At 60.5% G+C, this 11,467-nt stretch overlaps 5 protein-coding genes across 5 annotated transcripts; 1 reads left to right on the forward strand and 4 right to left on the reverse strand.

Annotated features, from left to right (window-relative positions):
• Positions 1-247: 247 nt before the first annotated feature.
• Positions 248-5,023, forward strand: PG986_000126 (uncharacterized protein; the record flags this gene model as incomplete). The annotated part of the gene is made up of 10 exons (XM_066836348.1): positions 248-396; positions 600-868; positions 995-2,098; positions 2,222-2,852; positions 2,910-3,017; positions 3,090-3,433; positions 3,499-3,545; positions 3,617-4,057; positions 4,111-4,390; positions 4,461-5,023. The coding sequence occupies 10 exons, from the start codon at positions 248-250 to the stop codon at positions 5,021-5,023; spliced, it is 3,936 nt and encodes a 1,311-aa protein (XP_066705241.1).
• A 19-nt stretch (positions 5,024-5,042) lies between these two features.
• On the reverse strand, positions 5,043-5,369 carry PG986_000127 (uncharacterized protein; the record flags this gene model as incomplete). Its single annotated transcript, XM_066836349.1, has 1 exon — positions 5,043-5,369. One exon carries the CDS (start codon positions 5,367-5,369, stop codon positions 5,043-5,045), a length of 327 nt encoding a protein of 108 aa, XP_066705242.1.
• Positions 5,370-5,872: 503 nt separating this feature from the next.
• PG986_000128 (3-carboxy-cis-cis-mucoante lactonizing enzyme) lies at positions 5,873-7,442 on the reverse strand (the record flags this gene model as incomplete). The annotated part of the gene is made up of 3 exons (XM_066836350.1): positions 5,873-6,668; positions 6,910-7,310; positions 7,440-7,442. 3 exons carry the CDS (start codon positions 7,440-7,442, stop codon positions 5,873-5,875), a joined length of 1,200 nt encoding a protein of 399 aa, XP_066705243.1.
• A 903-nt stretch (positions 7,443-8,345) lies between these two features.
• Positions 8,346-9,323, reverse strand: PG986_000129 (uncharacterized protein; the record flags this gene model as incomplete). The annotated part of the gene is given in 4 exon segments (XM_066836351.1): positions 8,346-8,521; positions 8,728-8,824; positions 8,842-9,041; positions 9,125-9,323. 4 exon segments carry the CDS (start codon positions 9,321-9,323, stop codon positions 8,346-8,348), a joined length of 672 nt encoding a protein of 223 aa, XP_066705244.1.
• A 1,415-nt stretch (positions 9,324-10,738) lies between these two features.
• On the reverse strand, positions 10,739-11,395 carry PG986_000130 (uncharacterized protein; the record flags this gene model as incomplete). The annotated part of the gene is made up of 1 exon (XM_066836352.1): positions 10,739-11,395. One exon carries the CDS (start codon positions 11,393-11,395, stop codon positions 10,739-10,741), a length of 657 nt encoding a protein of 218 aa, XP_066705245.1.
• Positions 11,396-11,467: the final 72 nt, after the last annotated feature.

Genomic DNA, 11,467 nt, shown 5'->3' on the forward strand with positions numbered 1-11,467 from the left:
CCCCCCGTCACTCAACACCATCCATCCCCCCATGCTTCCCCGAAAACCACCAGCAGCAGCTCTACTTGCGCGTTCCACTCAATTGCCATTCTGTTACTTAATGGAAATGACTAGTCCGTCTCTATAGGAGTAGCTAACACAACTTCCTTTGCGACAAACCAGACACTCTTATTATAGTATTACTTATCCCTTGTTGTCTTAGAGAAACGGGGACCCCTTATATTTTACATTACTTGCTGCGCGGACCATGTCGGAGGTGCTGCCGTCGTGGAAACCTTGCCAGACGTGCGGCACCACTGCGCAAAAGACCTTTACGTGCATCCAATGCAACAACCTCGCCTTCTGCGACCCGTGCTGGCCGCGGTGGGTGCTTCACGTACCGGGCGCGGTAGGATGGTTCGTATTGAATCTTTTCTTTCCTTCTTTCTCTGTCGTCCCTATGTATAATGTCATTCCTGGGGTGCTGCGCGACCGGCATATTCCACGCCCGTGACTCGCCAACGCACGTGGAGTCGGTCGATGGCTTCAAACCTACCTACCTCCCTACCTACATACTGAATCTGAGATCCCTTTTGCTAACTCACCGCACGTGGGTTCAGGGATGGCAAGCCGCACGAGAAGGCGGACCCGATGGTGATCCACCGGCTCCGCCAGATCCTGGAGCCCGTCCGCACCGAGGAGGAGCACGAGGCCGAGCTGCTCGAGGACGAGGACACGACCTGGCTGGGGTTCGGCCGCGACTCGAGCGGCCGGTCCGTCCTGCACGACTACGGCCGCTTCGCCGCCATCATGGGCGAGAGCACGACGGCCGAGGAGGGCGCGGCGGCGGAGCGGTTCCCGCAGCTGGTTTCGTTTATTGGCGAGACAGGTATGGTTTGACGTAATTCGTTTGTTGAATGTCTCGTGAGGGCTTGCATCATCATCCTTGTATGATGCTTCTCATTGGCATTTCGCGCCGGCGCAAACTAGGTCGACGACACTGACAGCATGCTAGGTGCCGGCAAGAGCACGCTCATCAAGCTCTTGATTGATCGCCAGGACCTCACTTCGCTCGAGGGGCCCAGGTATTACAGCCCGGTGACCTCGTCCAACCACGACCGCCTCCCCACCACGGGCGACGTTCACCTCTACGCGGACCCGTCCACCCTGTACAGCCACACGCCCGCCCTCTTCGTCGACTGCGAAGGCCTGAGCGGCGGCGAGGCCATGCCCAAGCAGCTGCGTCACCGCTCGCTTGATGGCGTCGCCCACGGGCTTGATGATTGCCTGAAGAAGCTCAGCACCCCCCGCCCGCTGCTCTGGGCCAAGACCCCCAGACCCGCAAGCGCGAGTTCGCCGTCTCGCAGCTGTACCCGCGCATCCTGTACACCTTCTCCGACGTCGTCGTCTTCGTGCTGCGCAACCCGCGCGCCTTCGAGTCGACGGTGCTGGGCAAGCTGCTCCAGTGGGGGCGCCGCCTCCATCGACAAGTCGCTCAACCAGCCCGTCCTCCCGCACGCCGTCATCGTGCTCAACGCGACCGACACGAGCGTCGACGCGCGCGAGTGGGACATCCCGTCCGCGACGGAGCTGCTCATGGCCGACATCCGCGGCGCCATCCACCGGGAGCCGGCCCTGCAGGAGCACGTGCGGACGTGGCGCGCGCGAGGCAAGACGATCGACAGCACCCAGGACCTGCTCGAGTGCTACTACACCTCCATCACGGTCGTGCGGATCCCCTACAAGGGCTCGTACATGCTGATGCACGAGCAGGCGGGCCAGCTCTCGGCCCTCATCAAGGACCGGTGCGCGCGCTCGCACCTGCGCAAGAAGCAGGTGCGCATGCTCGCGTCGACGGAGCGCCTGCAGTTCTACCTGCAGGCGGCGTGCGACCACTTCACGCGCGACCTCGAGACCCCCTTCGACTTCATCAAGGAGACGCTCCGGCACAGCCCCGTCTCGCGCAACTTCGAGGGCAACATCCTGAACCTGGCGCTGCTCGTCCGGGACCAGTCGCGGAATGTCGCGGTCAGGAACCGCGCCGAGGCCATCTTTCGGGCGATGGCGCCCATGATTGCTAGTTGTGTCATGTTTGATACTGTGCGGCAGAATCTACTTGGTACTTTACGACTCTTCTCCTTTTCCTCTTCCGTCGTCTGTGTTTCCTTCTTGGTCGCGACCAGACGCCCCTTATTGAGTATTGAGTATATGCATCATGTGATTGTCTGACCACTTTCCCCAGGCTCCGCATCCCAACTCCTCGACGACCGCTACGCGAAGCCCTGCGCCGCCGCCCTGGAGCAGTTCGCCGACATGTACTGGCCCTGCAGCTACGCGAACCCGGACCACGGCGCGCCGGGCGGCCGCTGCTGCAACGTGCGGTCGGGCCACAACCCCAAGGGCCACCAGAACCGCCAGGGCAAGATCATCGGCCACGGCGACTACGAGTCCGAGCTCGACGTCGCCACCTTCGGCCCGACCTGGACGCAGCTGATCCGCTCCAGCCTGCGGCAGATCCAGTCGTCCCTGTTCCGGCTCGGCCAGGAGTTCGGCGACAGGACCGAGCTCCAGACCGCGGCGTTGCTGCACCGCGAGCGGCTCAACGAGCTGTACTCCAACGTCTTGGGCAACGCGGCGGACTTCGTCAGCTACTCGGCGTGTCTGTGCTGCCTGAGGGAACTGCCGGAGTGTGTTTTGCCGTGTGGGCATATCTTGTGCTTACCTTGTATCCAGATCTACGGGCAGAGGACGTCGAGGACGACTATTGAGATCAGCAGGTGTCCACTGCATGTGCGCGACGTGATATCGACGCCGCCCTGGGTTGTCGTGACGAAGCCGCCTCAAGCGGGTGCTCGGATACTCTGCTTGGATGGGTATGCTTGATGACCATATATTGACGGTGGTTCAGATCTATGCTGACCAGAACTCAGGGGTGGCATTCGAGGTATCGTGCAGCTCCAAGTGCTGAGGGAGGTGGAGCGGATACTGGGCCCCGACCTGCCTATCCAGCTCTTCTTCGACCTGATTGTTGGAACTAAGTAGGTCATTCACGGACTGCCCGGTCTTGCTACCGCATTGGATCATCCACGACTAACAGACCTGATATCAAGTTTCGGAGGGCTCATTGCCATCGGCCTGGGCGTGAAGAAGTGGACCACGACCGCCGCCATCGACAAATTCAAAGACCTGTGCAAGGAGGCCTTCGCGCCCCGCGAGCTCAATAACGTGCCCCTTTTCGGCGCCCTGACAAGCTTATACCACGGCAGCCTCTACAAGACCCAGCCGTTCGCGAAAGCGTTGAAGCGGTACTTCTCGGACCAACCGTTCTTCGGCGCCGCGGCGCATCGGTCGGCGCACACGACGTCCACCAAGGTCGCCATCACGGCCACGACAGTGCCCGATAAGCAGCCCGTCCTGTTTGCCAATTACAACCGGCCGGATCCTCAGGGGCAGAGTAAGTTGTTGTAAACCATGTCTTGATACATTGAGCTAAAAAGCGTGGCAGAACCTCCGTACCAGTTCGTACGCTCGGACGCGCCGGCGAAAGAGATTCAGATATGGGAAGCGTGAGTATTGCCGACACTGCTTCTGATTCTTCTCGGTGGCATGCTGATCGACCATTCTTCTATCAACACAGCGCCCGTGCAACATCGGCGACGCCCCCTTCTTCAAACCGTACCAGAAAGAGGAGACAGGCAACGAGTACGCCGACGCCGGCTACAAGCACGCCTGCCCCGTCTGGGTGGCCCACCACGAGGGCAAGTCCATCTGGCGCGACAACACGTCCCACTCCGCCCCTCCCGACATCATGCTGTCTTTGGGCACCGGCCGCAACCTGGGCGATCGCGAAGATGGGAGTAGCGGAACAGGAGGAGGCGGCCACTCCTCTTCGCGCTCTTTTACCGACACCTCCATCTCCAGCCCCACCAGCCCCAACAGCGCCATCATAAAGCAGGGCCGCGGCGGCGCGGGCAACTACAAGCGGTCCAACACCGCGCGCAGCGGCGCCTCGGACCTCGCGGCCCAGGCGAGCGCCGAGAGCGGCTACATCGTGCGGAACCCCAACGCGCCGCTGCTCGTGACCTTCAACAACCCGCAGTCGGGCGCGCAGCGGCTGACCAACGCGGGGAGCCGGGGGGCCGGGTCTGGCACAAGTTCAAGACGTCGTCGCACATCGTGGACGAGCGCGACCGGCACCGGTACGTGCGCATCTGCCCCGAGTTCCTGGCCAAGCTGCCCAAGTTCGACGAGGTGGCCAAGATGGACGAGCTGGGGCGCGAGACGGAGCGGCTGCTGCGGCAGAACCCGGGCGAGGTCACCGAGGTGGCGCATCGGCTCGTGGCGAGCTCGTTCTTCTTTGAGAAGGAGGCCGGGTCGGTGAAGCAGACGGCTTCGGGGTTTCAATGCACAGGTATGTACACATCGTTTTCACCGTTTCAGGGGCCAATGCTCGCGCAGGCTGACTGGCCTTCACGCTACAGGCTCGATCCACTGCGTTTTCCGCCTCGGCTCGCTCGAGCTCAAAGCCCTCGGCTGGTTCCTCATTTCGTTTCTCGTCGACGACTTCGAGCCCTACTTCCTGATCGAAGACCACTCCCCGCCCGTCGGCACGCGAAGCTGCCTCGACGACAGCGGCGGCGAAGAATCGCAGCAGCAGCCGCAGCAGCGACGCGTGTCCCTCACGAACCAGGTCCTGCAAGACCTCCACCAGCACGGCACCTTTGAATTGGGCCCCTTCCGCATCGACGCCGCGTCCGAGCACTCCGAGATCGCCATCTCGCTGCGGCTGCTTCCCAGCGGCAACGGCCCCGCGCCCTCGTCGGACCCGTACGGCGGCAAGCGCGAGCGCAAGGTGTCGTACTCGTCGTCGGGGCCCGGCGCATCCAGGGCTGGAGGACACGGCGGTAGGAATAATGTGTTTTTGCCCATTAGCGGGTTTCCGCGCCGGCTGATGGCGGAGGATGGGATCGGTATGTCCCAACATGCCCCCTTTTTCACATCTGTTTGCAAATGTCAATATGAAGATCAAGGACTGAGACGCTAACGATGTTTACATAGCCCCCTTACCGACCCATTCCACCGTCGAGCGGCCGAAGAAGCCGCCCATCAGCAGCGGTAGCAGCAGGGGAAGCACCAGCGGCAGCGGCCGGGGTAGCGGAACCATGAGCCGGGCCTCCACTTCCAGCAGCCAAGACGGCGGAGGAGGCGTAGTAGGAAGAGGAGAGCCGCCGCCGCCGGCGCTGCCGCAGAGGAACGCGTCGAGGCTGAGTGTTGGGTCGATCAACAGTCCAGTCGCAAGCCCCGTGTCCGTGTCGTCGCACTCGACGGGGAACACCACGGGGACGGGGATGGTGGGGCTGGATACGTTGCACGAGACGAAACGGGGGCATCTGAGCGAGTTGCCCGGGTGTTTCCCGATGGCGGAGCTGGCGGGGGAGGATGTGGGGGTGAGGTAGGGAAGGTGGGAGGTAAGGGTGGTGGGAAGAGGCCGGCTTCGGAGATGGTGTTTAGGAAGAAGGGGGATGTTGATGAGTTATGATGATATTGATGATACTTGGGTCTGTAATGGGCAAAGCGGGCGAATGCTGGATATGGAGTTGTACAAAATATGGGATGATCACTCCTGATCTGGGACTAATGATGGCCTGGGATCATGGGACGATTGAACGATTGGTAGTAATGAATTTACACTGGCGGTCCAGTGGGCGGTTGGCTTCACAACATTTGGTTCTTTTCTCTTCCTTCTACTCGGATTCTGGTATGTACTCGTTGCATGCTGATATATACAAGAAGATTGCAGATCATAGTGTTCGCCACTCCTCAACACAGTTGCACGACTGGTCTACAACAAGCCGTTCAGTGCCCGCGACGGGCGCATTCGAGAGCACGTCTTCTACTCGTACCAAAGCACAGCGCTCAGCCCATCCTCGCCCATGTACGTGCCCCGCGGCGGCAGGTTGATATTGGCCACCAGCGGCCCCAGCTTGCCCGTCGCCGCATCGCGCACCACAACCGCCACGTTCGCCGTCGTCTGGCCCCCGATCGCGACGAGGTCGCCGGCCTTGTTGATCTGGAACGGCCGCGGGAAGAAGCCGTGGCTGTTGGTGAGCTCCATGAACGACATGGTCCCCTCGCCGGCCGTGTCGAGCTTGAAGATGGCGAGCGAGTCGAGCTCCTTGCCGAACTTCTGGTCGTTGCGGTTCGAGGCGTACAGGAAGTCGCCCGCGATGCGCAGCTCGGCGGCCTTCTCGGTGGTCTGGCCCTTGCGGTCGCCGAACGTCGACAGAGTTTGGACGAGGTCCAGGGTCAGGCAGCCGCCCTCGCCGGCGTAGGTGACGTTGTACATGCCCACCGACGACGCGACCTCGTTGAGGCTGTAGTAGCGCAGCCCGCCCTTGGTCTCGAGGAACTCGCCGTGGCGGGGGCCGTCGCCCGACAGCGAGGCCGCGGTGGGGCAGGCCGTCAGCTCGCCGGTCGCCTTGTTGATCTTGAAGATGCGCGTCACGTCGGCGCCGAGGTCGGGCACGACCATGAACTCCTTGGTCGGGTCCAGGAAGGCCGCGTGCGGGTGCGGCTTGTCCTGGCGGTCCGGCCGGGGGCCCGGCTTGGGCATGGTGAAGGAGAGCTTCTGGACGGGCTTGCTGCTCGCGCTGAGGGGGAGCTTGTAGGTCGTGATGGTCGAGGGCGAGCTGTACAGGGGGCGGGGATGATGGATCCACCGGTTAGCGTGATGCTTTGTGCGGGTCTTGCATTTTTCCCTGTTCTTGCTGTTTGTTTTTCCGCCCCTTGTCTGGGGGTGGTGAGGTGAGGTCATTTCTGCTCCCCACCACGTGTCCGACCGTGCCATGGGGAATCCCATCGTACGGGGACGGGGGGAAAAGCAAGAAAAAAAATCAAAGGAAACGCGGGGAAGGAAAAGGGCCAACTCACTACTCCGCCGTAACCACGAATCCCTTATCGTCGTCGCCGCCGTAGAGCGCCCCGAACACGCTGTTCCCCAGCGTGGGCGCCTGGGCCTTGGGCGTCAGGACGGCCTGGTCGTCGGCCGCGAACTGGGCCAGCACGCCGCTGCCGTACCAGCTCTCGTCGAAGCAGTAGACGCTGTTGGTGGCCTTGTCGACGGTGAGCCAGGCCGGGATGCGGCCGCAGCCGTTGTCGACCTGGCCCGCGATCTTGAGGGTGCCGCTCGTGGCGTTGGCGAGGGTCAGGTCCAGCGTGTAGACAGGGCCCGAGAAGTGGGAGGCGATGAGCTTGGCCGCCAGGGCGGGGGGAGGCGGCGAGCCCCGAGGCGAGGACGAGGGCGGTTGACCACATGGTGAGAAAGATGTTGGCTGCCGGATGGACAAGATTGGTATCGACAATGGTTCCTCGAGAATTCGGCGAGAATCACCCCCGAGGGGGGGGGGGGGAAGCCCGTCATTAATGTACTAATAGTTCGCAATCTACATCACCCAGCTGACCATGGTTCCTCGCAGGCCCTCGGGGCGCCTGGCGCCATTTGCTTCCCTTAGCACCGGAATTGGGACCGAATTAGACGGCTTGGCACGTTTCCGGGGTGGATGATGGTTGCACGGGAACAATCAAAATATGACGCGCCGGCTAAGACAGGAAACGGCGGTGGCCAGTCTCCGTGGGATCTTGGCAGGCCTGCGGAGGATGCAGCGCCGGATAAAACCAGTAGCTTGTGCGTAGCATGAGGGGAAAGGAAAGGCTATGGAGAATCCCGGTTTTTGGCATCCTTGTCCGTCAGGGTGCAGCAGCCCCTAGCAGGGGGTCGAGGACAGGGGGTGGGTTTGTTTTGCAGCGGCGGAACTTGGACGTTTGTGAAATAGATGGCCGTGTGGGCACAACGGTTCATCCAGTCCACCACGAGATGGATCTGGGTGTTTCCGAAGCACGCCTCATCTTCCAAACGCCGCAAGGCAAAATCGGGCTGCAGCGAGTCCCTAAAGACATACTCCCATATTACTCCAGTATCGCGTAACAAGGACCCTTTAAGGACGCTATATTTATCCATCAAAGCTCCTCCCGTCGTATCAATGTTTCTAAAGGCGACAACCCCTCCGGCAATATGGATTGAAGAGATAATCGGTAAACGAAAAGAGTCTCATTATTTTTATATATCATGTAACCACAGAACATCCTTGTTCACGGCGAATGATTATCTACAGGTTGCGTTCCACAAAGTTCCTTGATGCTGCCTCAAAGGCCACCAGGAGGAACAAGGCCTCGTAGGTGGCAAACCTCCCGCCGGCTGCGGGGCTTACAGAACCATGTCCCCCGAGATTGCCACGCAATATCCATCACCCTAAGGGTGGTAAAAGTATGAGCAATGCTTGGTCTTTTTTCCAGGCTCGATCAAGTGCTTAGTAGCCGCTGCCGATGCCGGGGAGGCCACCGATGAGGCCGGAGCCGAGCTTGCCGAGCATCTGGTTGAGAGGGCCCTGGACCGACTCGATGATGCCTCCGACGACCAAGTCGAACGAGGTCAAGGTCTTGATCAGGACGAGGACCAAGGGGTTAAGGTACTGGAAGACGAAGCCTGTGGTTGGGGTTTCCCAGGGTTCAATCGGTCAGCATATCTTGCTTTATTTGCGAGGTTACCCAGATTGACCTTCGGCGTCGCTAAATGAGACCAAGGCATACAGAATGGAAGGGCAGAAGAATGAGGGATGGAGCAAGGCATCGCGCATTACTTTTTCTCCTCGAGTTTATGTGGAAGGAAGTCAAGGTGATCAGTCTACTTACCCAAGCCACACGTGCTGACGGTCTGGAAGACGAGGCCGTGCACCTGCAGGACGATCTGGCCGACGAGGTCGAAGACGCACAGCTTGCCGCACTTCGGCTTGTATCCCCCGTTACCTTGCCCGTGGGGTAGCCCTCGGCCTCGACAGGCTCGAGGTCGCGCCCGGCGGGGGCGTACGAGTAAGGCCTGCCCTTGCCGAAGATGGGGATATTGTCCAGCAGGCTGATCACGGCGCCGAGCTGGGGCGCGATCTGGCCGACCATCCCCGAGATCTCGCCCGGGTCGGCGAGTTTGCCGACGCTGCCCAGGATGCCGCCTGCGCCGGGGTGTTTTCGTCAGATAGGAATAGTACGGGAGGTTAAGGGGCAAGGGGCAATGGGAAAGAGCGCAATAACTCACCGACGAGGCCGGCGTGGTTTGAGATTTGGCCCAGAACGGACTCGAGGGCGCCGCCCTGGTAGCCGTCGTCGTCGTCGTATCCCTCAGTCTTGCCCTGGGGCTCGGGCTCGGCCTCGGGGACTGAGGCCTCGATGGGGCTGGCGACGCTGGTGGCGAAAAGGCAACCAAAGGCCAGAGCGGTGAGGACAGCGGTGCGCATCTTGGGGAGTGAAGGTCGAAGAAGAAGAAGAAGTTCCGACAAGAAGATTTGGTTGAAGGTCGAGTCGAGTCGAGTTAGTATAGGAAAACGATGCTTTATTGCTGATCGTGAGTGGGACCATAATGAGTCTCCCATCGACGAGGGAGAGGGAGGGCTACTAATACATATTTGTTCAGCATCCGGCTCGGCTACAATGTCTTAGGCCGCCGGTGTGGAAGAATAGCATGTTCTGTTCCTCCAACATGTTTCGTTGTGAAGTTGAACCTGAAGTTGCCCACAAAACTGCGATGGTTGGGGCCCGGGCCGGGCCGATAGCACAGCCGTCCGGGTATGCGCCCACACATCTGGTAACGCGGGGTGCATGATGTTAGTCGAAGGGTGGCGTGTCCTACCACATATTAGACCCAGGAAGCATTTGTCTAACACCACGTCCGGCACAAGTAGCGCCGGAAGCCCTCGGCGTCTTCCCCCCTCTCTTCCTCGCTTGCGGTGGGCGATGCGCGGTCTGGCACATTGATGTGGCTAGAATCCATGATGCTCTGTTATTCTTCGAAAGGGCTCGCTGCCATCACGTTTTGAAACGTACGTCGGCGGCTGGGGGATGACTGCAATGGTCAAAGCCCCCAAAGCCGGGAAGGGTCTAGAGGGTGATTGTCGGAGACAGGTGCAGACCAGCGAGGTTTCGTAAAGTGCAAGTTTTCCACCTTGTATCATTCGCACAACGCCACGATGTGCTTCCCGCACTCAACCTCGGGATTAAGGCGACGACAGTATAATGAATACTGGTCCATGTCGCCAACGCCCAGCACGAACGCCATCTCTATTTCCTACTGTGGTAGCAGCCGGCGTGCTATTCTTCGTTCTCACCAATACATACTACCAAAAAGGACGAGCCTTGCCCTCGTATGTCACAGCAACCTCCATCTTGACCACTATTTTCCATGCATTGTCTTTACAGGCGGATGGTGTTTTATCCTGAGCCAAAGTTGCCTTCTGTATTGCGTCTCCATTCTTGCATATCTCGGCTGAATACATTCTTATTTAAGATATGAATCCAAATTTCAGCCTCTCCTAGGCAGATCTTGGACCAGCCTGGCTCCTCCGCTGCACTAATCCTACTTCTCCAGATGTCTCTGCTTGGGCTCTTCGTGGTCTGGTCACTCCTGGTCAGCATCCGCGACAAAACTAACGGGCAAATTTTACATAATGCAACTCACGCAGATATCGCGTTAGGAAATCGATAAGGACAGGTGCCCACGTCGCCAAAGCCAAAACCTGCCCAAAGTCCCAGCTGTTGGCATTCGGCGTAGAATCCCTCTCAACGCGCACATGGGCGTGGTAGACCGCCAGCAACACCCAGCCCACGGCAAAGCACAGTATCCCGTTCCCGACTTTGGCAACGAAGCGCCACTCGCTCAGCAACTCACGCGGTCCCCTCCTTGTCTCCCCCTCCCCGATGTCGTCGTGTCCGGCAGCGGCACCGTTTCTTCCTTGATCAGCTTGTACTTGGCCGGCAGCACGGCCGAGACCATCGCCGCCAGCTGCCACAAGCAGTTGACCCAGAGCACCGCATGCGCCACGACGAGCGCCACGACGACAGGCCGCCGCAGCCGGCACGGTGCCCAGAGCGTGTGGGCGCCGTCGTCGAGGCCGCTCGCCTGCGCGCCCGCGGCGTCTGCATCGCCGCCGCCCCACAAGACCGCAATGACCAGGACGTCGATGGCGGCGGCCAGGCCCGCCAGCGCGGCCCAGAGGGCGTGGCGGACGGTGCGGTGCGGCGGCGCGGCCGTGCGCGCGACGTTGGCGAGCAGCAGCGGCGGGAAGACGGAAAAGACGGCCATGTAGGCGGCGCGGCCGGCGGGCAGGCCGTCGGCGTCGGGCTTGGCCAGCAGGATCGAGACCATGCGCACGACGCCCGCGCCTAGCATCGAGACGGCGAAGACCAGCGCGGCGTCGAAGAAGGCGTTGGTCGTACGGCGCGCGCTCTGGACGAGCTGCCTCGAGGTCTTGCTCTTGGGTTCCTTGAGCAGCGCTGTGAGGAGGATGAAGAAGTAGATTGAGGCCCAGGCCATGGCTATACCCATATTTGATCCCCATGGTGAGTTATTATCCTTTGTTTCCCCCTCTTGTTACCAATGCGAACG

The sequence above is a fragment of the Apiospora aurea genome (genome assembly GCF_038362705.1).
Source record: "Apiospora aurea strain CBS 24483 chromosome Unknown utg000001l_segment0_segment0, whole genome shotgun sequence".
In the NCBI taxonomy this organism is placed as follows: Eukaryota; Fungi; Ascomycota; class Sordariomycetes; order Amphisphaeriales; family Apiosporaceae; genus Apiospora; species Apiospora aurea.